Consider the following 27153-nt stretch of genomic DNA (forward strand, 5'->3'; position numbering starts at 1 on the left):
TAACCATATGATACACAAAATCTGACACCAAAGATTGTGTAGGGGAAAAAAAGCCAAGAACCAACCTTATAGCAATAACAAACTGACACTCATCCGAAGGGAAGAGTTGCAGAAGGACTGCTAAGAGACACAACAATGTAATGATGAAAGAGAACAATTGGAAAAGAAAATAACCACCCATGAAAACACAAAGAAATACAACCAGAAAAATATCACAACACTCCCACAAAAACAATCAGTAAGTACAAACACCAAAAAGGAAAACATACAGACACAACAAAGTTCAGAACATTCTATAAGCAAATACAAAATCCCAAAAGAGACCAGAGGGATCGCAAAAAAAGGCAAAACAGCCACAGACTGACCATGTTGGTAACCAAGTTTTCCAAAAGACCACACTCAAAGTGATTCATCTGAAAGCTTTATGACAGCAGAAAATACAAAGGAAACATGCAAAGCATCTTTTTCTACTCTATTAACTATTTTTTGTTTTGCAGGCCGGTAGAATAGATATTAGATATAATGATCCAAGGAAAATCTGTATGACCTCCTGTGGCTTAAGCAAAATTAAGTTAACTCACTTTACCAACAGTAAAAGTTGCTGTTTAGCTGAAGAAGGAGTCCTATCGTTCTTGATTACCCGGCATGCTGCTGCCCGGCGGTTGAAGAGGCCAAAACTTGGGCTTCTTGGGAGAAGTTTGGAGAGGCCATGGAGAAAGACGATCAGTTGGCCTGAAACCAATGCTGGCAAACAGCCCAGCACCTCGTGAAGGGAAAGCGGCGCTTTGTTAACCCAGTGGGTGTGGGGAGCTGCTGAGCCTGAAAGAGGACAGCTTTGGATGCTGGAAGGAATACTTTCAGGCTTTCCTCAATCTGGCTTCTGTGGCAGAAGAAGAGACGGGGTGCTAGTGGCCGGATTTGTACGTCATTCAAGCTGAACTCACTAAGGTGGTCAAAAAAATTCACATGGGCAAGACTCCGTGGGTGGACGAGATCCTCCCAGAGTACCCTAGCGCTGCTGATGTTTTTGGGCTGTCTTCGTTTGCATGCTTCTTCAACATCGTTTCGAGTTTCGTGACTGTGCCCCTGAATTTGCACAGGGTGATTTGGCTGAATAGGAAATGTGACCGGAGGGTGTGCACTAGAGACTGACATTTTTTCGGGAATCCCACGATTCCCATGGGATGGGAGTCAGTATTAGTAACGATCACGTGATTGGGACAGTACAGGATTAAACATTAACGGGAGCAGACGGGAGCTGGAGCAAACCAATAATAATAAAAAAAAAAAAAAATAGGATCGATGCAAAAAAAATAAAATAAAATAGAAAGAAAAAAAATCCAGTACTGGCGCGGCGCCGCCATTTTGTATTTTTTTTCCTTGAAGCCTACACTATAATAGCCTGGGTGCCATTCCGAACTTAGTCCTGCCCACAACATTTGAGGTCGGGAAGTTCGGTCTGGCATTGCTCCATAGTAGCGTGAGTATGCTTGCACAATATCTGGCGATCCAATCAAATTGTCAGAGCGGGCTTTATACGATGATGGACAGATGATCAACAGTAACGTAATCAACCACGTGACAAAAGCGCGCATGGCAGACAACAACAATGGCTGCCGCTGGAGAGCTGAGGTGTGTAGATTCTGCTATTAGGTCTGTTCTAGAAGATATCTACAGCAAATTAATTTTAAAAGAGGAACAGAGAAATGCGATCAAGGCTCATCTTCTTATTCTAGGCGTGCAAATGCACGCTTTGATTTTTGTTGACAACAACTGTGCCTGGCTTAACATACGTCACGCACTCCGTTGCTCTTATTGGTTGTAGGTCTATCCAATTGAGTGCAGAGGCATTTTTTTTCCTGGTTCGTTCGAAACACGCCCCATAATCACAGCTCTATGGAGCAGTATCAGACTCATAATCTGACTAGAATTGAGTAGGACTACGTCAGGCTAACACTATAATGCGAGTCAAAAAAACTACACGACCCAAAAACCAACAGTGCTTCCGCTTTGAGTTTTTCACCTGCGCTCAAAAAAAACAAACAAAAAAACAAGAATGGGAGTGAAGCAGGAGCGGGAGTCATTCTGAATGGGAGCGGGATGGGAGTGGGAGTAATTTCACCAGGAGTGGGAAGGGACAGGATTTAGATTTTTACTCTGGCCCGGGATCGGGACGGGACACAATTTTTTTCGGTGTGAGTGGGACGGGACAGGAGTGAAAATCCACTCCCGTGTCAGTCTCTAGTGTGCACCGATCCGTCATAGTGAAGACATAGCTGAGCAAAAAGGCAAAGCTCTCGATTTTCTGGCTGGTCCATGTTCCTACCTTCACTGTGATCAAGAAATTTGGATAATGACTGAAAGAATGAGATGCTGAATACAAGCTGCTGAAATGAGCTTTCTCCACAGGTAGGCAGGTCACTTTCTTAAGCCCGGCATACACTGTGCGATTTTCGGAGCAATTTTCCAGTCGTGCAAGAATCTTTTGATTGGCCCGGCTTTCAGCTTGATCGTGCGTCGTGAGCCGTGTAGTGTACGGGGGTAACAAGGGGCGATCAGCCTCTCACGACCATCTCCCGATCAGGAATCATGACCGTTGTGGGCAAATTGCTCAGTGGGCATGCGCAAACAAGGATTTTTCTTTTTATTCTTCCTCTCAGATGTAAATACAGCAGCGTGGCAGAGATGCAATGATTGAAATGCAGTCCTGTCTGTAAAATTGACAGGCTGTAGTAGCTACGTTTGCTCAGACATGTCTTTTTTCCAAATACGTTCTCGCCTTTGCTTTTTAGGGCTTACAGCACAAAATTGCACAAATTGCCAAGGCAGCAAGTTTAACTCTAGTGAGCTTCATATTCCCCTTCTATTTGTTTGGCTTCCGTATAGAAGAGTCCCAGTCTCACTGCAGAGCTGAGTCCAACATGGTTTTTAGACATACAGTGTGAGCAGGTAGATCGCATCAGAGCGTTGTGCTGCACATACATCGTGAGCTGTGAGCAGTAGCTGTGTGCAATGAGTGAAAAAAAATGCAGTGAACGCCCGGGTAGGGTGATAGAGATACGGTGAGGAGCTTGGTCATTCAGGAGAGGGTTAGAGTAGAGCCGCTTATCCTCCACATCGAAAGCAGTCAGCTGAGGTGGCTTGGACATCTATTTCGGATGCCCCTTGCACCTTTGTCTCAGGAAATGTTACACATTCCACTGGGAGGAGACCCAGGGGATGACCCAGGACATGCTGGAGGGAGTATGTCTCTCAGCTGACCTGGGAGTACTTCAGGCTGGGAGTCTCAACTGAGACTATTCCCTTCAAGACCTGGTCCCGGATGAGGCTGGAGATGATGAGTATGCATACATGTCAGTAAAGACAGCTCACCTAAGAAAAGAGCAACAATGCTTTTACATTTTAAACTGTTTTACTGTACCTTAAAACTGTTTAAAAATAGAGTAGTAGCCATTCAAACTTTCCCCACTTTCCTTGATGGGCCTTCGGCTGGTCCCCTATGATTTTAGAACCCATGCCCCACTACAGCATTCACACCGCCAGATTTTCATTACATTGCTTCTTGGAAAAATTGTAACCACAGGTTGACACATATATATAATACAAAAAATATTCTGTCATGATTTGTGGACATTAAGATCTTAAGAGAAGTGTCATCTCCTGGTGTGACCCTTTATAGGGCTGGTTATACTTCCGTGTGTCACAGTGAGCTTGTGGCAGATATCTTTTATTTATGCCCAATTTTGTCCATACTATGTTATTCCATGCCACAACGTAAGAGGGACAATCGTGAACTAGCTGTGGGTCTAGATACGGCCAAGGCGGTAGGGAAGTACAAGAACTTTTGGAGAGGTGCACCAGAGTGTCTGTGGAAGGGGCTGGGGCATATTTGCGTTCACTGCTATACACATGCAGACAACCTGGTTTCTGAGTATAAACCAGTCTTAATTCAGTAAAAGGGTGGAGTCAGAGTAAAAAGATATGCAAGAGGGGGTCACTCCAGTGGCGGGAAGTAGACTGCCATTCAGCTGGTGTTAGACTGGGAAAGGCTATTTTGAATGGCTGCTACTGTACACAAACCATATTTTTTCTTGGTTTCTGACACCAGCTTAAACTAAACTAACTAGAATATTGTTAGCTTCTTAGATCTTATGTTCATTTGTTTAATGTTATATTCAATCCCCTGATTCTCTTGTGTCATTTGGAAGTCAAGAGAACATACAGCAAACAGTATATTCAATAAAAGAAACCTACCCTATTCCAACTTGCTTCCACTTACTTTCATGAGTTTCATGTAAAAAACAAACAGATAAATCATTTATTTTTTTAAAGTGTATCCTCCATCTAAAATTTTTATTCTGTGATTAAAGGGACAGTGTGTAAGATTTACCCCAATCTAGTGGTGCACTAAATGAAATGTAAATAAAGGACTAGTGCCTCCTCATCAATGGTGTGAGACCTACTATGGAAACTGCAAAGGTCCATTCTAATCTTTCTGAATCCTTCTGAAGAGGACTCTTCAATCTCTGTAAACCATGTCAAATAAGCTAAAATAAACAATGAAACACTGGGAGTGTTGCTCTGAAAACAGGGCTGAAAGAAGCCTATATGCTCATTAGCTGGTATGACATATGTGAAGAAAAACAGCAGCTGATAACTGTTGCATTGGAGCTTGTCTACTGTAGGCCAATGAAAAAACAGCCGCCCCTGCTGGGGGGCAGAGTACTTTGCCGGACTACACCGCCCTATTTCAAAGAGAACTCCAAATTAAACTTCACTGCTACTGTTCACTGAATCACCTTACCTGTCCAGTAGAAAGCCTAAAACCTCTGCATCCGTTTGAGGCCCCACTCCCTCCTAAATAGTCTCCACTTAGTAAAAGCTGCTCAGAAAAAGACTCTAGTTTTCTCCTGGTTTTTACTTCTTTTTAGTTTTTTTGGTTTGTTACTCTTGCCTCTCACTGGAGATAGCTCACAGCAGGTCCTCTATGGCAACAGAAAATGGACAGTAAAAAGATCTATGGTCATTTTTGTAACTTTATGTTACTGTATGCTATGATCAGTTACTGGCGTAACCTTTTTACAAGAGTTTTAAGAAATCTTAATAAATTTCTTGCATGGCAACTTTTTAATTTTATATAAGAAAAAAGCTATGAAGTTACACCACTCTGGGTTAGAGGTCAATTTCTGTCTTAAAGCTACAGTGTGTAATAATTACAGGGATATACAGTCAGAAATGTAATATATTATACATAACTATGTTATTTATCATCATCTACGAGCTCAGCCTCTTAACCTCATTATAGACTAATGAAATACTATCTGTAAAATTATCTATGTAAACAAACCTCATCACTTGAGAAGGTAGGTGATGTGGACGTCGTGGAAGACATTTTGTCCTGTAACGCTCGCCGTACTGTTGGGGGGGAGAAGTGGTGGGGGGGAGATGTTCATGTTGCTGCGGTCTGCAGTCTGGACGTTAGATGTCGCTAAAAATTACACACTGTAGCTTTAAGAAGAGGAGTCTTGTTCCATCCTATTCTTAATGAAAAGGATGGAACAAGAGATGGATAGACAACTTGGACTTTGGCTGCAGTAATGAGAGCACTATTAAGGTTTGTTAAGGTGAACAATTAACTGAGCCGAAAAAGCAAAATATTTGAACATAAATTCGCCAAATATAAGAGGAACATTGTTGTTTGGTTTAAAAAAGCATTTTAGTTTTATTAGAATTTAGTTTTTGTAAGGATTTTACAGAATTAAGAAACAGGATTCTACAGTTTAAAGTTACAGTTTAAAAAATTATACCATATGCCAACCGTCACAAGGATGTGCATGACAAGGAAGGGCTATATAGGTATTTATCATTGGATTACTTCTTGAGCTCCTTGAGTTATTTATTGTCACAGGTAGGTGCTTTGGCCGGAGAGTAAGTGTCGGGGCTGGTATGATTTAAGGAGGGCCGGCCCTCGCACGCTGAAATTAGGACCGGCCCACCGGGCAAATGTCTGTATCAAAGATTACCAGTTCCAGCCTGCTGATACCCCATGTTTTACAAGGCTGAACATATTGCCAAAGAAGCAAGGTTATTGCTCTTTGTATTTGTTTTCTATTCCTGAATTAAGAACAGAAGATAATATATTAAAGGTGAGGGGAGTTTTAATCTGGAGCTCTTCACTCTTCTAGCTTTGCAGCAAGATTTGAAATGTGCTCAGCTGTCCTTAGTTGTATACAACACAGATGGTCACTGTCTCGGTGTTAGCTACCCATCAGCTCTTGTGGCAATAAAGGACAAGAATGTGTCAATCACACGAATCTCTGCAAAGTTGATACAGTAAACAGACTGTTTGAATAGCAGAAAGCACATTTAACTGTGAAATTAGGATTACAAATCCAACCAGCTACTGGACTAAATAAACCATGTTTTAAAAGGGCTTATTTTGCATTTTTTGATGGTAAATGCTATAAGCAGAAGATTGCTCTCTATCCCACTGTTATCACATCAGTGGGTTACCCTGGAGGTGAGTTTTGCCCCCCCCCTCTCCAGATGATGATAGTGAAACCATGTCAGCCAGTGGGTTTAGCTGCTTGGCCCCTTGTTATAACAACTCCAGGAGTCTTGAGGAATGTGGGTTTGTCCTACAGTCCTTTGCTACCACCCCCCCCCCCCCCCCCCCCCCCCCCCCCCCCTCCTCGGCCCCTGCCTCGCTCTGTGTCCCCTCCCCTCCCTGAAACCGGGCAATTCCTTCACTTTTTTCCTTTTTCCCCTCACAAGCCCCACATTTCAATATTCCACTCTGGGGCATATATATCCCGTCTCAAGTTGCTGGGCTCCTCGACGCTAAGGCGCTCCAAACTGTTGCAAGGTATTGCTTTATTCATTAATCTTACAATTTGGACGTAAGCGGGCTTTGATTGAGACCTTTGTTTCTGGATCCCCGTTGTTTTGCGGCGATTATCCTCTCATGCACAAATGCCCCTGGAGATTAGGGCAAAAAAAAAAATAAAAAAAAAAAAAAACAACCAGATTAGGATGCGCAGGAATTGCAAAAAGTTTAACATTTGAAGTATTAGCGTTATGCTTTTTTTGTCTGAAGTAGAAAAAAAGGAAACTTTTTTTGTCTTGAATTACATGTTTTGTTTTTTTTTAAGATCATTGTAGTCTGGTGTCTTTTTCTGTCTGGATATTTTTAGTGTTTTTGGAAGGACGGGATGTTGCGCTTCCTGTCACTCGTAAAGCACTGGTGGGATTAAGATTAGGTTATTGTGCAGCTATAAAAATAATCTCTTGTCATGGTTTTACAGCAGAAACAGTTTTCTGGCTCAAATCCGTTTCTGTATAGTTATTTCTTCCCGAATTGCGCGTGGTGTTGCATATTACGCGCAACGTAATCATTTCCTTAACAGTAAGAATCGGGAGATAAACAGGAAAAAAAAACCCATAAAGGCTTTGATCTAAGAACCTTCAGTATGAGTCCGTTCACTGCTTCATTGTGACAGAAGCTTTCCAGATCATGCTTTTCTTTTGTTTGGAGCTAATCCTGCCTTCATGTACCTTTATAATTACAAGCAGAAGAAGCGTTTGTCTCACACTCTAAAAACAGTTTGGTAAATGCAACCAAAAAATTGGCTGGATTTGACCAATCTGGTTGGTTGTTATGTGTCCAACCAAACTTTTGGTTAAAACAAACCAATCTAATTTGGTACTGTTTTAACCCATCTAAATTGGTAAAAGGGAAAATCCAACATAAATTGGTCAGTTTGACTAAAATTTTGGTTGATGACAACATTGAAAGCCAGGACATGGAAAGGCGAAATAAGGCTAAATTCTGCATCCAATGCCAATGTCCCTACTAATGATTTCTGGAATTTGTAATACTAATGTAAGGTGAAAGCCAAGATTTGCATCCTGTACATGTACACATCCTTATAATTGTTCTCAAGTTCCATAACTATTACACACAGCAATTTACTACCGCCAAATAGCCAGAATAGTATACCATCAGTTACCATTTTTATTAGTTGATTTAATTGGTTGATCCTTGGTCAGTTTCTGACCAATATATCGGTGAATCTAACCAAAGTTGGTTTCACCTTCTAGAGTGGTTGTTTTTCCAACCAATCCATTCTTAGAGTGCAGATTGGATTAAAGATAATTTTCAGATTTAGAGAGGCAGGAAAAGAAGGGAGAGCACAGACCGCCTGAAGGTTAAGATTTAGACTTTTATTCACCATGTTAAATAATATCCAATTAGTTCAAGTAGAATCAGAATTATATCTATGATCACTTTTAAACTCACTTTTGTACTTTAGCAGGATAGGTTTTAGCGCTGCTTTTTAGTTCAGCCACATATGTCATTATAGGCTCCTAAATGGGGTAGATTGGGGTGTGTGGGGGGGTTGGGCCTGCTGAGGTTGTATATCATCAGGGGCCCACATTGCACTGTTAAACCTGCCTGCAGTTGTATGTCAAGGCAGGAAAGAAGAGAAAAATAAACCTCATGGCTTCCGGCGCAGCTGGACCCTGATTATCTTTCATTTCAATGTGTGACGCTAAAATTTCAGACATGATACAGTTTATTTAGGGTTCTGAGATTATACATTTACAGGCTATGGTGGACAGACAAAATACATCCATAAATCTGTGGTTGATGAAATGATATGTAGAGCTAAGACTGGGCTGTCATGAAGAGAATCGGACAGACATTACAAATGATTTAAGACTGGGTCGGAGGCTGAACATCATTCTCAAATTGTTCTCCGCTTTACAATTATTTGTTATTATGTTTCGGTGTGTTACGTAAAAGAAATTGAGGCTTTGTGAAGCAGATAAACTGTAAATGTAGCTCAATTAATTTGTGTCTCCTAAATAAGATCGATTTCTTTTTGTTGGCAGATTGCACATTTGTCCTGTGGTTGTAATCGACTCAGTTAAATTAAGTTTGATTTAAAAAACTCCAAAAACAAATCACCTAAAACACGCTGAAGTCTGATGCACCAATTAAATGAATCTAATATAGTCCATGTCAGTCCAGTTTACTCCCACAGACACCAGTTATATAGTTTGATGAAGACTGCATCCACTCAAGGTTGCAGAAAGTACATTTTTCATAAATGACTAAGGAACAAATGTGAGTCCACAAGGGATTATACAGCACCGCTAAGGAAATGCTGTAATAGGTATGCCAGGCCCATTAGTGGCACTCTAACACTGTTACAGAAACCTGCAATAAACAGCAGGCATGCACAGAAATCATATGTGAAGTAAACAAATTAATATGGTGTGGATCAGTGAAAAACACTTACTGAACTTACGTTCAGCTGGACATTTGTGGGGGTTGGCATGGGTCATACCATGTAGAGGAAGAATCTGAGAATGCTACTACCAATCCCTATTGTTTCTTAGCTTGATTGATGCAGCTGGGGGGGATTTTTGTTGTTATTTGTAAGAGTTAAGACACATGCAGTCTACAGAGAGATGGAGCCATGTCTTCATAGTTTCAGAAAAGACAAAGCTTTCCTGTACCGACTGAAACACAAAAAGGGTGCTTAGAAATGTTTCCACAATAGGATCCAGTTTAAAACATGATCGTTTACAAACTCTCAAAGCACCGGGTCCGTGTGGACACAGCCTCAGATTTAACTGCTTAAACTCCAATTAGTCGTGTGAAAACAGAATGCAACATAATCACTTTAACCATATAAGGGTTGTTGTATCTGTCTGAGAGATTTTAGATGACTGCACTGTGTCAATGACGTTGAACCAAGTCCTCAGTATAAACAAGCTTAGGGGCAACAAAAAAAAATCATTGACTTTAGCACAAATTCCTTTTCAGCCTCCCCCTACTCCATCTTTCTACCTCCTTTTGATAAAAGGCAGACACCTTTGAATAAAAATTGCGTAATAGATTGGTTATCCCTGTATATTGCACAACAATGTAATACTTTATATAATTATGAGACTAATTTGCCCACAATTTTGACTATAAAATATTGTTTAAGAGAGAAAGTCTGTTAGACAGATTTGGAAAACTGGCAAGTTTCCTGAGACACATGGGGCACATTGAACCATGCTAAGATTTGAATTGACTCTGTCTACTGTTTGGAATAAATCTATTTACACCCTTAATACAGGTTAAAGTTTAGATGCGTTAAGTTTGAAATCCTGCGCAAATACTTTTATAGATATGGTAATGTTATATGCCACATTTTAATACATTGTTGGAGCCCAGTAGTTTAGTTTTCTTTAGTTTTCATTTTAACTATCTTTCATTATTTCTACCCAAAGAAGCATTTATTAATTTTGCATTGCACTAAAGTAGTTTTAGAGAAACCAAATTAAATAACTACCAATCATCTGAGGAAAAAGAAAACATGGTTTCTAAGAATAAGCACAAACAACCCCATAAAGTTGTTTTACTTTTTTTTGCTTGTTACTGTTCGGCTTGTTTTAGAGATATTTTAATTTTAGTTTTTTTCTGTTAGCATATGAAAGAAAACAAATGTAGGAATCAACATGGTGCTACGGTGGTTAGCTGTCTACTCTTATAAAAAGGATATCTTTGGCTTAAATATCAGTCCAGTAGTAACAACTTCCACTGTTACATTTTGGGGATTTCGTCCGGTTCTGCAGTTTCCCCTGCTGTCTAAAGACGTGTGTTATTTGGATGAGGATTAATTATTCCTTCCCAGCAAAAAATCTAAGCTCAGCCTTTTCATAGCATTTGGACCATTTGGCCAGTCACTGTCTTTATTTAAACGTAAAAAACAGAGATAGTTGACTTATTTAGATTATATAAATATTCTGTCTTAAATCAGCCCAAACACCTTTACACTTTTATAATTTTGTTTTAGTGTTTGCCTGTAGACAAGAACTTTTTAAATACATATGCACCTTTTTGCCACTTAACAAAATTGTTCTCAAGTTTCATACCATTATGCTGTCTTGGTCATTATCGATTACTAATAATAACATTACAATTATGGTTGATAACTGATAAATTCCATTATAATACATATTCCCCTACTCTGTGGATGCCATAAGAAACCAACCACAATGTTGACATTGTTACTTTACTCCCTCCCCCCTCCTAAAACAACTAAAGCAACTAAAACAGCAACCACATGGAAATAAATCTGTTGTAAATATCAGTTTTATTTATTTATTTATTATTTTTATATCAGAGCAATCTGATACAATTAAACAAACTGCAAACTATTAAACTCCAATCATTTTTTTTTTAGATAATTACATCATGAAATATTTTTTCATCAACAACTGGAGTGCTGATTAATGAGAACTCAAAATAGAGTCATGTGACAAAAAGAATGCTCTTAGAATAATCATTAATCTAAGAGAAAAAAAAAACAACCATCAAATTTGTAGTAAAATATTATGAATTACTAAAGAGTTAGACATCAGCCTGAGATAAGTTTGCCCCACTCTCACACTACAACTGTAATATGCTTGAAGGGTTTCCCACATTTTATGCTCGATTTAAGGACATTTCAATGAGATCAGGATCTATGCTGTGACACAGCCCAGGAATTTCCATTTCTACCAGTCTGTAGCAGATTTACTGGTATGTTTTGGGTCATTGTTATGTTGCAAGGCCCAGTTTCCCTTTCAGCTTTAATTTTCTACAGATGCTCTCTCTTTTTTTCTTTCTCAAGCGCCCTCTAATATAAAGTATGATTCATAGTGGATTCTATGGTAAGCTGGCCAGGTCCCGCTGGAGTAAAGCATCTCCAAGGCATGCTACTTCAAGTTCTATGCTATGTAGTAAAAAGACCGAAATACTTGCTTTGATAGCCTAACCTGAGAAATCTAGCTGTTGTTTTGATTCGCGCCTACATGTAGACTACCTTTCTGCTGTAAAATCGCTGAGTAAGTAAACCTTGATTCACGGGACAAGGGTTTAGGACTTAAGTGCATCAGGAAGGGCAAAAAACTCTACCAAGTCTGAGTGCAAGCTTTAATGAGTGGTTTTGGCAATCCCTGATTAGGGGGCGCAGACGAAAAGACTCACACACAGAAGGGATGATTTTGAGTTCTCTCCTTAAATCTCTAAGCAGACACACTTGCTAATTAACTCAGAGAGATTTTTAGATTTCCCTATGGTGTTCAATCTCCTTTAACAGTCAGGGTCACTTCAAATACATTTCTAAGATTTATAAAGGCCAACACTCAGTTAAATGCTGAATGATAATCATGCATCATGTACTACTGATGTGACCCGTCTATGTGTATTCCCTTTGGGAATAAATGTTGGGTTGTCCTAATTAATTCCTCACCTGTATATTTATTTTTGAATCACTTTTAGCAGTTTTAAATTGTATTTTCTTTAAGTTAAATTTGTTGGATTTAATGTTTAAATGTTAAGAAAACACATAGGCTCTTCTTGGGTGTCCTACTTTTTTCATTACCACACTTATTCCTCATTCCAAGTGTGGGCAAAGTGATAATTTTAATTGTTGGCACTGATTCATACTGATTCGTGACAGGGAGAAGGTAAATCAAACCCACAACCTTCCGATTGCATGATGACTACTCTACCCACTGAGACCCAGTCGCCCATATTGACATCAGTTTCTGTTTGGTTAAACCAGCACCAACCCTTTTTCAACAGCCCTTAGACATGAACAGACATGCTGATGAAATTTCATATTTTTCTTTTAAATAAAACTTCACTCTGGAAGGTTGTCTTTGTCGGAATACAACGATCAAAAACAAACAGAACAGATAGTATAACTTCTGCTCATCTTTCTGTTTGGGCTGTTTTAAACAATCATTAAAGGATGGATTTGCAGAAAGTAAGATTTTTTCCTGAGACATTTAAACTTCAACGTAAGGTTTTATCAACAGTGATACATACATGTTTATATACCATCTCTATGACCAGAATTTACCTTTAAAGCAGGGACCTGCTAACCTGACTCCGCCAGATGGATTTTCTCCGCATATCCATCTGGAAACCTTCCGTTGAAGTAATTTTGGGAAGGAGCGAAAATACTGGTTAGCTGATTGGCCTATGTTGGTGATAGACGGGCCAAATAAACCAATCAGATCAACGAAGCATATGACGTACTAACAGAGCAACAAGAGGAGCCAATTGATAGATCACACTCTTGCCGAAACTAGTCGGGAGAAGAGCATAAACATCTTTTCCTCCGAGAAAAGCCTCCAGAGCAGTGTTTTGCTCTTCTTTCAGTGAAGAAATACAGTGTAATTCCGATAAAACTCGCTCGATAGCCACGCTAACACTAGTTTCACCGGCTGAAGCCGGCATGTTCTTTAGACTGAACTGTCGTGCTTCTCGTTGCGTCACACCTCAACCCGCCTCAAAGCCAACGCTGATTGGACGTTCGTTTGGTGAACGGCTCTAAATTTTCTTCAACGGAGAGTCTCTAGACTGATTAGCGAGTGAAATCTTGAAGGCTCATGAAATCGGGATGGTCTCATGAGGCTAGGGACCAGCAGCATTTCATATACGAATAGCCATTTAGGTTTGAGCCGAGAACTAGGTCGTTTTGAGACGCAAAATAATTTTGTAATGGGAAATCTTTTAAAATCTCAAACAACCAACAGTTTGTTTGTATGTTTTTTATTGGTGAGACTTATTGTGGTCACTTCCTGTTTTGGCTGCTGACCAACGTTCTCTGGTGCTGTTAAGGCTATTTCCATCTGAACTAAGTTCCCCTTTCTGGGACATCTCTAAGTCACTCTAACTGTAGTACTTTTAAACAAATCTTCTACTGCTGCACTTGTTCCGTTAACATGATTTTTATTTCCGGTAGCAAGAGATTGCTAGCCTAGACTGGCATTACTTTAGCACTGACTTGACCACTCTCTCTCTCCCCTGACTCTTTTTCAACTCTTTCTAAAACACCCTCTCCTCTCTCCTGCTATCTGTGTCAGATGTTGAGTTATTCTTCTCCCTCCTTTACGATAATGGTATGTTTAATTTGTATAGTATTTTTTGTTGCTTCGGAGGTGAGTGTATCAGAGTTTGAGTCCCAGCTCTGGGCTGTTGAACATGAAGGAGTTAGTGTAGGTCCAATAGTTAACAGCCCAAATCATCAGGACCAGGGACACGTTCACGTAATTATCCTTCAGCCCGGTACTGAGCAGCCAAGCGACTGGATGAAGGTACGCAGAAAGCGTAGTCATACGTAGCGAATGTGAAGCCCTCTCTGGTAATTTGCAACTGGATAGTCAGAAATGAGGCATTAGAGACACCAGGGACCATAGTCAAATGTTTGCCATAGGCCAGAATAGGTGACATCAAATCCTACCTGAAACTGCTGGATAATGATAACATTAAATACAGTAAGATTGTTATTCACATCAGCGGTGATAACATACGGTTACGCTGATCAGAGGTCACTAAAAGTAGTGTTCGGTGTGTAAGTTTAACAAAACAATGTCGTACTCCATAATTTCCTCTGGTCCCCTCCCTGATCTGATCAGTAATAACGTGCTAAGCTCCATGTGGTCATTCAACCGCTGGTTGTCTAGGTAGTGTCTGAAAACGATGTGGACTACATTGATTGACTGGAATTCTTTTGGGGGTAAACCTGCTCTGAGAGACGGTATCCATCCGACTTTGGAGGTTGCAGCTCTTCTTTCTAGGAATCTGGCCAAATGTATAAATCCTCCAAAACCCAGACAGCCCAGGGTACCCATCAGGAAGCAGATCATTTGTAGTTTAACACACCTCTTGGCAGCTTCCCTAGTGTTACCCATTTATTACTCCATTCAGACAATGTCTTGCCCACGACAACAATTTAATAGGTCAGAAAAGAATACTAAATAGCTCAATCATGATAATCTAATCGAAATTAAAATAACTCCAATCAGCCAAAAGTTAAAACAATTAAATGTGGCGTATTTAACATAACATCTCTTTTTTCAAAACTCTGTTAATGACTTGATTTGCGATAGTAAAACTGATTTATGTTGCCTTACAGAAACTTGGCTCCAACAAGAGGATTACCGGTATGTTAGCATAAGTGAGGCAACTCTCGATAGTAATTAAACTTTTCACATACCCAGACATTCTGGGCAAGGAAGATGTGAAGCAACAACCTTTCAGTTGGACTTACTGATTACTCCAAAGCCAGATCATTATTGAACATTTAACCCCTAGTTTCCCTCATCAAAAATGCAAAAGAAGAGGTTTGTAACAAAACCTCTTCTTTTTGTAACTTTGTATCATCCATCAGTTGCTTACTCTGAATTTAAAGATCAGTTTTCAGAGTTCCTATCTGACAGGGTTAAATACTTTTAAAATCCATGCTGACATTGAAGGTGATAGTTTAAATGCAGCCTTTAATACTATCTTAACCTCGACTGGCTTTGTTCAAAATCTTAATGGTCACACACATTCTCATCTTCATATTCTGGACCTTGTACTTACATATGACATTGAATATAAAGGAATAACAGTATTTCATCAAAACACTGTCCTCTCTGACCACTTTTTAGTAACCTTTAATATAAGTGACAATCTTCATGATTACTTTAACGGAGATCTCCTCCCCAAAAATAAAGTTTCACTTCAGAAGATCATGATTTGATAGTACAATATCTTTCTATCTTTCTAATACTTAATATCTCGTCTGAGCAATACTGCTAAGGGCAAAATTTTATTTATTCCTCTTCACAGTTGATCATTTTGTTGATGTGATTGCTAGTACCCTGTGTACTGCCTTAGACAAGGTAACCCCTATGAAAAAGAAGAACTTTAAAAATAGAAGGTTGGCTCCCTGTTTTGAAGCAAAATGCTAGGAAACTGGAGAGAAAATGATACTCTATATGCCTACGGGAATCCTACTACTCTGGAAAAATAGCTCCCTGCTGTCTAAAATTACCCTTTGTAAAGCAAGATCAGCATATTTCTCCTCATTAATAGAGGAGAATAAGAATAATTCTGTATTTCTTTTTTGATACAGTTGCCAAACTCATCCAGAGCCATAGCTCAGTTGAACCGTTCACTCCCCCTCCTCTTAGCAGTAAGGATTGTATGGGATGTTTTATATTAAGGTTGATATTGTTAAAAATAAGATAATTGGCATCCTTCTAAATATAATTGATTTTATCTCCTGAAAGTGTGGCAGCATCTGAGATAACTGTAGAATCTGCATTGAGTTTAGCTTGTTTTTTTTTATTCAGAATTAGCAAAACTATTATCTTCCTCTAAGCATTTAACTACTATGTTAGATACAGTTCTAACCAAGTTATTTAAGGAAGTGTTCCCTCTGATTTCCTCCTCCATTTTAGATATGATAAACCTATTTGTGTTACAGGGAAATATACCTCAGGCTTTTAAGGTACAGTAGGTGTACCGGTAATTAAACCTTTACTTAAGAAACCGTCCTTTGCCCCAGATGACTCAATTATAAACCTATATAAAATCTTAATTTCTTATCTAAAATTCTCAAGGAAATAGTTGTGTGACCACTTACACAATAGTGAACTATTTGAAGAGTTTTAATCTGGTTTTAGAGCTCATCAAAGAGCTGAAGCAGCTCTGGTCAAAATCACTTGATATTCTTATGGTCTCAGAGGATGGTCATATATATGTACAGATACAGTCGATCATAAATTTCTTTTATAAAGACTTGAATATTTTGGAGGAATTAAGGGAACTGCACTAGCCTGGTTTAAATTCTCTTTACTATATAAATGCTTTAAATTGGTAGAATTATTAGACAAGTGTGGGATTAATTTCCACTGTTACATTGATGACACTCAGCTATATCTGTCTATAAATATATCCTGATTAAACTAACCCATTGCATAGACTACCTAAAAACCTGGAAGACTTTAACCTTCAGCTTCTGAATGCAGGCAAAACACAAGTTATAGTCTTTGGACCAGAGTCTTTAAAAAAGCAGCTGATTAGATACTCACTTAATATGGATGGGACTAAATTGATCTCAGATTATAAATTAAAACATCTTGTTCTTTTTTTATCAGACCTGTCATTTAGATATCAAATCAAAGAGGTTTCTAGAGTTTCAATCTTTTATCATATTTCTCCTATTCTAGCTACTCTTCATTGACTTCCTGTTAAATTCAGAATAGAATTTAAAATCCTCCTTCTTACATATAAAGCCTTTAAATGGTCAAGCTCCATCTTATATCAGAGATATGATTGTTCCTAGTACTAGTTTACTAGTAGTTCCTAGAATTTCTATAAGTAGAATGGGAGGTAGATCTTTAAGTTATCAGGCTCCTCGCCTTTGTAACCAACTACCAGTTTTAGTCCGTGAGGCAGATACCCCATCTGCTTTTAAGGGTTGGCTTAAAACTTTCCCACTTTTAAAAGTGTATAGTTAGAGTTGCTCAGTTTATCCTGAGCTGTCTATATAGTTATGCTGCTCTAGGCATTGACTGCTGGAGGACATAGGGACCACTTTTCATCATTCTGCATCATTCTATTACTCTATATGCTCTCTTTCCTCCTCTGAGATGGGAGCTGGCTTTGGGCTTGTCTGTGTATTTCCTGGTTAGGGCCGCCTGTCGAGCTATTTGATGGATACCGTTTGTATCTCTGCTTCTTTCTGCATGTCTGATTCTGTGTTCTTGAACTCCAGTTGGCCTCAGCAGATGGCCGCTCACATTGAGCCTGGTTCTGCTGGAGGTTTCCTCCTGTTAAATGGAGTTTTCCTCTCCATTGTCGCTACATGTATGCTTGTTGTGAGGGATTGCTGTCAAGTCAATGAGACAGTGCTATCAGCTGGTTTTCCTTAGATAGAAAACTTTGAACCAATCTGACTGTATGATTTGAATGAATTGTCTCTGTAAAGTGCCTTGAGGTGATGTATTGTGAATTCACACTATTGTATTTTTAGTTTTCAAAATTAGTAAAACTATAAAATGAATCATAAAGATCAAGCATTGATTTTCTTCTATAAGCAATTATTTGATGTAAAAAAAGAAAAAGATTATGATAATAAAATAGAATTTTCAAGAAAAATATATCTGGTTCATTTAATATCAAATGCAATTCAAATATAAGTTATAAAAAACCATTAAATGTTCTAAGAGTGATATTTGTATTTATGGTATATTAGTCAGTTCTTTAATATTTAAAACCATTAATAGCATTTGTGGAGGGTCCATAGAGCCACATGTCTGGCTCTCTGTAGCTGCAGGTTGCAGGCCCCTGCTTCTGAGCATAATTAATTTACCAGTACCCTAGAAATAGATAATCATATGTTTTATTTTTTTATGAACTGTTGTCTTTGGAAATAGTAAAATAGTTAATTTCACATGAGGATAAATCTGATTTGTTAAAAAGTTGTATTTGTTGATGTTTTTTTTATTTTTTATATTTGACATATACTTTTTATCTCTCCCTCTTTAGCCCCTCCCCCAGAGTAAACACGAGGCCCAGTCTGGATGTAGATTTGGTCCTGCGACTTTGTGCGGGTCCACATCATTACAGACAGAGAGGGGAGGAGAAGGCCTAAGTAAACCAGGGGAGCTTCAGCTGGGGGCAAAGCCAGGCCGACCAATGGGATCAGGGAAGTTGGCTCAAGTGCTTCTGGGATGGGCAGCAGTTTGTCTCAGCGCCGTACAGGTAACTGGTGCTCAAACTGGAAATGGACCTTACCAAGCTAGCCGCTTCACTGGGAGCGTAGACCAGAGGGAAGCCCAGCGTGTCCGCCGCCGTGGCCAGGACACCCTTAAAGGGTAAGATTAATTTCTTCTCTTAGATCTCAAATTTAGAATAAGGCATCAATGTACCGGTAGTTGTGTTTTTTTTGTTTTTTTTCACCTCTTGACGGCTTAGACCGTCCTTATCTTACACTCACAAGCAATACATCTTCCACCTTAACAGTTTGCACAGCACATTTAAAACGTTCTGTTTATTTACCACAAATGGAAATCTTAATGAGGATGTGAAATAAAAAGGGACTTCTAAGGGCAACATCAACTGATGAGTAACAACTATTTCTAATTAACATACAACCTGGATTGCTGTGTTGTAATATTACAAGCTCATTGTATTGATCTAAAAGGGGGGATTACATATTAACACATATTTTACATCTCATTTTTATTAGTAAACATGTGTTGGAGGAATGTCTACTATAAACAGGGATCGCATCTCCCTAGCTATGGTCTCCTCCTAACCTCCCGTCCTGTCTTTCTGTCTGCTGTCCAATTCTTCTACTTTGTCAACCAATCTCAATCAATGTGGTGCAGAACTATGGTCTAAAGACGCAAAAAGTTCAGTTTATTGTAAAACAAAGAACGTTTTCTTTGAGGTTTTGGTGCTCCCATCAGTTTTTCCAATCAGTGTCCCATCTGTCCCAGCTTAGGCTCCCCCCAATGCCAAGCCACAGGAAATGAGGTATTTATATCACCAGTGGGGGGGATATGGAAAGAGACATCTGTTTCACTGCTGTGGGTGACAAAGCTGCCTAAAAATCGAAGAATGTGAGGAATTAGATTTTAAGTTTTGTTGAAGACTGGATTTAATTGCTAAAATAGTAGACTTTTAAAAATACAGAGATTTGTTCATATTTCCAGAAAGGGAAATATTTAACCTAAACCAGTGGTTCCCAAAGATTTTCTTCTGGGCCCCCCTTTTGGATTACAATAAAATAAAATCCCCCCCACCCCCCCCCCCCCCCCCAAAAAAAAAATAAAATAAAAGAAGACACTGGGCACACACATCGTTCAACCAGATATAATAAATCTATACACATATTTTGTTTTCAAACTCCACTGAAGTTTATTTCACACTTCAGGTTGCAACAAAACCAACTACACCATCTTTACAGTGGAACACTTTTGTGTAACTATTTTTTTCATAGTTCTATAATGTAGAATAGAAGAAGATTCTTTGTTGTCTGTGTTATTTTAAACATATTTCTTTTTTTTTTTTATTTGTAACAATATTTAACTTTGCTATAATCTATACATTAAAAAAGCCTCTGTGCAAAATGGAGTGAAAACATTGAACAGCTCCCTGTGAGTTTTTTCTTTGTACTTTAATCCTCCCATCTTTTCAGTGGCTGTAGTGAGCCTGCTTTTTGCTGTAGATCTTCTCAAATCTGGGTTGCAGTGTAACAACTGTCCATTATGCTCAGTCAAGCAAGCGCTGTTTTTTTTTTTTTTTTTTTTTTTTTTTTTTTTTTTTTCTTCATTCATCCATACCGCTTCCCGCGCCCCCCCTGCAATGGCATTGCGCCCCCCCTAGGGGGCGCGCCCCACACTTTGGGAACCACTGACCTAAACGAATTAAAGTTGAAATATAAGAAAAACTTTTATAGATAAACGTTTTTGTTCTATAAATACAAATCATGGTTCATATTTCCCCACAGATAACTTTACTTCAATGAAAACAAACTAAATATTGGCTTTGGTGGTAACTGGAAAAATGCCTTTATAGAATTAATAATATGTTTTACATTAAAGTTTTATTGCTTCCTGTTTAAAGTATGCTACCAATATGTAAATATCTTTTCATATTGACCACTATTCTTGAAATCTTTTATTCTGTATTTTCAATAAATTTATATTTTTACCAAAATATGACTGAAAATGGATGAAAGAAGTTATGTTTATTGTATTTGTTAAAGTTGGCTTTCAGTTTTGTTTCCACCACTGTTTGAGAATAACAGAATTGCAGGTTATAGACCCTTTTCCTCTGAAATCCCTAGGATTTGAAGCACCGGGATTTGTATTACCCAGGGAATAAGAATCCAGGGTAATTTTTTTAGCATATATTCCCACTACTATGGAAGCCCCTCAACAATTACCCTGAGAAAAACTACCCCTTAAGTATAGTGGGTAGCGGTAATAAGAACACATAACTGGTTCTCCCTTAACCTGCAGTTCCGAACAGATATAAGTAAATCGCTAAGAATAAAAAGTTCATTTGACTTTTTTTACCCGCTCTGCATCTGGCCAAAGTTTTTTTTTAACTATATGATTCATTCAAAACATCTTAAACCTATTTTGGTACAAATGTATGGCATGAAAAACATTTGTACAGTCACCTTTTTAGGATACTCTCACTGTTTGTGGAATATAGCATTGCAGCTGTACACAACCCACCCATGAGAAGCCCAGAAAGCACTGGGTCTGTGGAAGGACTGAAGCCACAGGAAAATGAAGCAGTGGGAAAGTGAATTTACCCAGATAAATGTATATGGAAGCACTACCTGGGCTTTCAAAAGCCCCAGGCTCTTGAGTGGCAAGGGAAAAGGGGCTTATGATAGTCAAGAGGAAGGAAAATGCAACAATATGGTCCACAATTTCATCCTAGAGCCCTTTGCTGTGTTGCCTGGTTTACATGATAATGTTACTTATAGTGTAAACTTTAGGACATCATCAGATCTTAGGAAAAATGCTATTAGTTCTTATGTCATTGGAATAAACCTATCATGTCTTGGTTGTCTGTAGTTCGATCACTCAAACTCCCAGTAAAATACAGGAAAAAATGCTATTCATGACATAATGAGAAACAATTGATTATGCAAAAAAAAAAAAACAACAATTCTGAAAGCCATTGTATGCTAACTTGTTTTGAGAATGTTTGTTTCTTTTTAATTAGACTCAGAAGGGCTCTTCAAATATCGTTATTTTATGTTAATGTCACAACCATGAAGCAGAAAAGCTTAAAGAAAAGCTCTAAATCCTTAATAATTTTTGCTGAATTTGTTGGTGTCGCCTGCTTCATCTTATTTGAATTATCCTAACTGAACCCATGCATTAAGCCAAAGCATACAGCCTTATGCATTACATTTATTCTTAGTTTCTGTGGGAGATTTATTACTTAAAAAATATTCAGAACTGAATTATATTAGCCATTTTAATGAGAGCCGTTTCATCTCACCACCATTCATATAGATTGGAAATATTATTCTGAGGTGTCAAATTTTTGGTACGGCTTGTTCTCCCCAGTTAACCATAACCTCTTCATGCTTGAACTTTTATCTGGGGGTTTCACACATACAGAGGATTATCAGCAGCTCAGATTCTCTGGTTCTCTGGGTGGGATGTGGAGAGAAGTAGGTTTAATGATGGTCATTATTCTGGCCTTGAGCTCAGCTGTAGTGTTTATTTGCTGGCTGAAAACCTTATTCCCTGGTGTTTCGCTCATAGCTCTGGGTTTGATGCTTTCCAACTCTGATTTATTGGCTCTTGCAGAGCGCTGTAGGCTGGCAGAAGTCCACTCAAGGGTGGTATTTGATCAGACCTCAGGTTGGCTTAATGACTTTCGGGGCTGCTTTACTCCGTCAGTGATTGACTGTTTGCTTGTTAAAAGGAGCGAGGGAAAGTGTGAGGGAAAGAAAACAATTTTTTTTTTTCTTCCCATTGCTTCCTTTTTCTTTCTACTTCCCTGCCAAATAAAAGAAGGGCTGTATATATGCATTTTCTGATAACATCTCTTTAATTTCAGGTTACAAATCTGATAAATATCTTCTTTTAGTGCAAATTTCTTTTTTTTTTGTGACTGCCTTTTTTGGCACTGATCTGCAAAGCACTGGCAGACAGTGAGGCCCAAACCAGAAAATTGCATTAGTCACTGGAGCCTCTTCCAGAATAATGTCACTATTCTCCTGAAGACCTGGAGGAATGCCTGAATATACAATATATCTATTCAAACATAATATAGGAGACACACAAAAAAAATCCTCCTTTTTCCAAGTTTTTTTAGTTTTCTTGTGGTTAAATTTAATAGGAGTTAATAGCTCAGTATGGGATTCTTTTTATATTAAACCCTTAGATAAAAATGCTATTTATTTTTGTTGAAAAAGAGAAGCACTAGCTATTTCCAATGCTGCAAAAATATCTAATATATTGTCAATTACTGTTAAAAATTATACCATTACATCAGAGTTATGGGTTGTTTATTTTATTTTCCACATAGACATAAGAAAAATAGAGTAGTTATAACATTATTTTTTGATTATATAGAACAGTAGTTTTCAAAGAGGGGAACAGGATGGGGACTTCACATTGCCCATGTCTGCCCTATAGCAGACATGGGCAATGTGGAGTCAACAAGTCATCTCCATGTCATATATTTGTTCTACCCAGCCACTGAAGCAGGTGAGCGCATTCTTCACCGTGAATTAACCTGTGCAGATTGGACTCACCTGGTTAATTGGCTGGGTAGATTAAATACATGACATGGAGATGACTTGTTGACTCCACATTGCCCATGTCTGCCCTATAGATATGTTACTTAACTTTAGTTTTTAACTTACCTTAACAAAGTAATTGTGGTTAGTGCTGGTCCTTTAAATTTTAAAATATGACAGTTTTTCTTAATTGGATTGTATAAAAAAAAAAATTTGACTTTATTTTAAGTGATTGGAAAATGTGTTCCACTTTAGACAGCTTACTAGCAGTGTGCAGCAACAACAAGGGGTTGGGTAGCAACACTTTCCTTATGCTCAATCAGTTAGAAGGCTGGTAATTTTCTCTAGAATTTCAGTAAAGGCTCCTTAAACAGTGGGAGAGTGTAACTAATAAAAACCTAAGCAGATACTGAAGCCTGTAAGTCAAAATTCATGCCTTATTTGGATCAAACTCAAGCCATGAATTTTCAATAAGTGTAGAATGACAAATATGATCTGATTTACTAGTCTGTAATATGAGCCAGCCATGGATGGGCAGCATAAAAAGAAGAAATTATTTTTGTTAGACCTCCCAAAGATTTTCAGACAAGTATGTGGGTCAGATTGCCTCATTGTTGTTTACATTTCCTTACATTACTTAAAGGAATAGTACACCCAAAACATGATTAGCCTTCATTTTCTACTTACCCCCATGCTGAACAACACTCTGGAGTACTTTTTTGATATCTCAAATGCATCTGGAGATCTGGGAGGCTTCTTGCTGTCTGCTGACATTCAAATAATGGAGGTGCCCAGCGCCTGAGGCAGAAAGGTCCATAAAAGTCCACAAAAAACGTTTCAATATTCCTCCATACTGCTCGTCCAATGTATTCCAAGTGTCCTGAGTGGGTAGCATCCAGAATTTACTCGAAACAAAGTCATTTAGAATGTTTTTAGAACATAAACAGTAGTGTATAGGATTTCCTGAAAGCGCGTTCACAACGCTACGGAAACCGCGGCAGACCAACCCAGACGAAAGTGCGCATTCAGCTCGGCAAAGAACTCATGCTCTTCCTCAACACTGAAGTCCTCAGACATTTTTCTTTCGTTGTTTCTTTCTTTGCACAGGTAAACAGCACATTTCTTCTTCTACGCTTGCATTATTGGCAGAGCAGACGCTGAATGCGCACTTTCATCTGGTTTGGTCTGCCGGCTTCCGTAGCGTCATGAACGCGCAGGTGCGCGCTTTCAGGAAATCCTATACACTACTGTTTATGCTCTAAAAACATTCTAAATGACTTCGTTTCGAGTAAATTATGGACACTACCCACTCAGGACACTTGGAATACATTGGACAAGCAGTATGGAGGAATATTGACACGTTTTTTGTGGACTTTTATGGACCTTTCTGTCTCGGGCACCGTAGACCTCCATTATTTGAATGTCAGCAGACAGCAAGAAGCCTCCCAGATCTCCAGATGCATTTGAGATATCAAAAAAGCACTCCAGAGTGTTGTTCAGCATGGGGGTGAGTAGAAAATGAAGGCTAATCATGTTTTGGGTGTACTATTCCTTTAAGGTTCAACAGTCAGATTTGCAATAATAAAATAAAAAATACACAGCGACATAAAACTCATATTGTTTGCGTCACCAATATAGATATTTAAATACACAAAGAACTGTTTATAAAGATCTGTCAGCAAATGCATCAATCAACTACACATAGGAACATGCCTTAGTGACTTTTTCCAAGTCAGTAAATGTGTTAAAAGATTTGGCCACAAGTCAGTAAAAAAATGTGGCATTTCTGCCCTTCTCCACACTTTTAGGGTTAAGGGTTAAAAAAAACCTTGAAATTATGAGTTGATGACAGATTTTCAACTCATCTGACATGCTAAAAGTAACAGCTATTACCTCCAGGGTATGTTGCCACACGTTTCTTGTTTTTACATTTAAATTGGTTCTTTTTTTCTTGTCCTCTAAGTGGTTACAATCTCTGTTTTTTTTTTTTTTTTTCCCAGTTTCTGTTTTGCAGATTGAAATTGAGTGTTTCAGATCCAGAAATCACATGAACACCTTGTCGTTGCTGGCCTAAAAGGGTAGTTACTGTCTCCTGAGTACCTGATTTAACATTAAAACTTTACTTCTGGTGGAAAGATGAAAATATTTTTGCTATGCTGCTTCGTTAGCACAAAATGTGCATGGCTTTTTATGACTAGGTTAAGCCACATTCTTAAATGTCATTCATCAACATTTTGAGTTATACAAGATATCAAGGCCTTTGAATTGTATATATTAAACCGACTGATGTGAAACTGGAGATTATAGGTTTTCGGAGTGTGATTCTGTAATAACTTTACCACAAAACAGGTTTAAATCAGAGCAAACTGGACTTACGCTCAGTTTTTCTATAGATGCTTGGACACCTATCCAGGGGTCTCTGCCACCTTGGACTAAAGCCGAAAGAATCAATCTGTAGGACACAGCAGTTCTTATCAAAAGTATGGCTTTTCTCACTTGGTCCATTCACCTATAAACAACCACAGTCCATATAAAATCTGATTACATGCCATTGGATCCCTTTTAAGACATGGATTTGTTAGTTCTGATTCAGTAAATAAATGGGGTAAAAAGTTTTTCATTACTGACATGTAATCACAAATGAGGACCAGCAAAAGAAAATCTGAAAATGGAAATTTTTCTGGTCAGTTTTTAGCAACGACTTCAAATTAAATAATTCTTGTTTCTCAAAGACATTGAAAAAATTGCTATGTCTTTTTTTTAAATCCGATTTAAAAAAATATTAAATATTAAAGTGATCAACAAGCAGGAAGGACATCTTGGATTCTGTTCACCTATTCAAAAGGGAGGTCATATAAGACTCAGGCGTAAAAAGTGCAGTTTCTTACTTTATCGTAAGACATCTGAGTTTTCCCTATAACAAAGAGAGTTTACTAAACCTCTGTTTCTGTTGCCATAGTAACATTCACCCCAGAGATAAACAGGTAAGCAGGTTTTCCTCAATAAACACAGTGTGTCATCTGTCTCTGCATCGTTTAAAGCCAATCACGTTGTTTTACATCCAGATATAATTGGCATAGTTCTGTCATAGTTTTATATGAGCCACAAAAAGGAAATCAATCACTTGGTCTGTTAGACACATTAGGTATCAGAAACACAAACATAGCATGTCAATTAGAGGATCCAATTAAAAGAATAAGCAGCACTAATTCACAGAGAATTCAATATTTACATATAGGGTGAGGGTTCTCAGAACATGTATAGATGCCCTTTAATATTCAGAAAGTTATTGTAATGAACAGTATCACACACATCCACTGCCTTATTTTTCCTCGTATTAGCAGCATTAAAAACTTATTTTACAGGTATTTATCTGCACTTGATATGAGTGAGAGAAAACTGATGTGTGATAACAGCAAAATAGAAAACAGCCGCAAGTCCGACAGCCACTTAGTATTCACTGTGTAATTGAAGACAGAATCAGAATGAGGAGGAACTTCATTAGATGATGCACAGGTCCTACTTTTTTTGAACATGTTTATACTTAACTTTCACCAGGTGAACGAATCTATAACAGACTATGGCAGGCCGCTTTGAAATTAGTAAAATGATATTAAAAATTTTTTCCTTGTCAAAATAACCATTTCACACAAAATTACATTCTCCACATCTAGAATAGACATTCTGGATGTCTAAAAGTAAATTTCAGATCTCCATATTCTAGGAAGAGATTTATTTCAGATATCATAAATACATATTCAGTCAAGCTGATAAATGTCCAAACGGCCACTTAAAATGTGTTAACATTTCTAGGTATATAAAACTTTATTCTTACTGGTACAATTTTTTTTTGACGTTCGAAAATTCCTTTACTGTTGGCAAAAATCTGTTATTATGGTTCTGACTGGGAATGCGATTTTGACCAGGAATTATGCACTTTTAGACATCTGCAAATGGAACAACAGGGAGGAGATTGATTTAAAAAAAAGTCAAAATGGCCTGCCATAACAGAGCAATCTCACACCAGCCATTATGGAAGCAA

General features: G+C 38.3%; 1 protein-coding gene across 1 annotated transcript in view; it reads left to right on the plus strand.

Annotated features, from left to right (window-relative positions):
• The first annotated feature begins 6709 nt into the window (after nt 1-6709).
• Nucleotides 6710-27153, plus strand: part of fbn2b (fibrillin 2b) — a 90388-nt gene continuing 69944 nt past the window's right edge. Inside the window, exons 1-2 of the mRNA XM_038307946.1 lie at nt 6710-6865; nt 18374-18702. Of these exons, the coding sequence (XP_038163874.1) occupies nt 18524-18702 (179 nt within the window). The 5' untranslated portion in view covers nt 6710-6865; nt 18374-18523. The remainder of the gene's footprint in view (nt 6866-18373; nt 18703-27153) is intronic.

This window comes from Cyprinodon tularosa, unplaced genomic scaffold, assembly GCF_016077235.1.
Source record: "Cyprinodon tularosa strain WSP-4 unplaced genomic scaffold, ASM1607723v1 ctg624, whole genome shotgun sequence".
Lineage (NCBI taxonomy): Eukaryota > Metazoa > Chordata > Actinopteri > Cyprinodontiformes > Cyprinodontidae > Cyprinodon > Cyprinodon tularosa.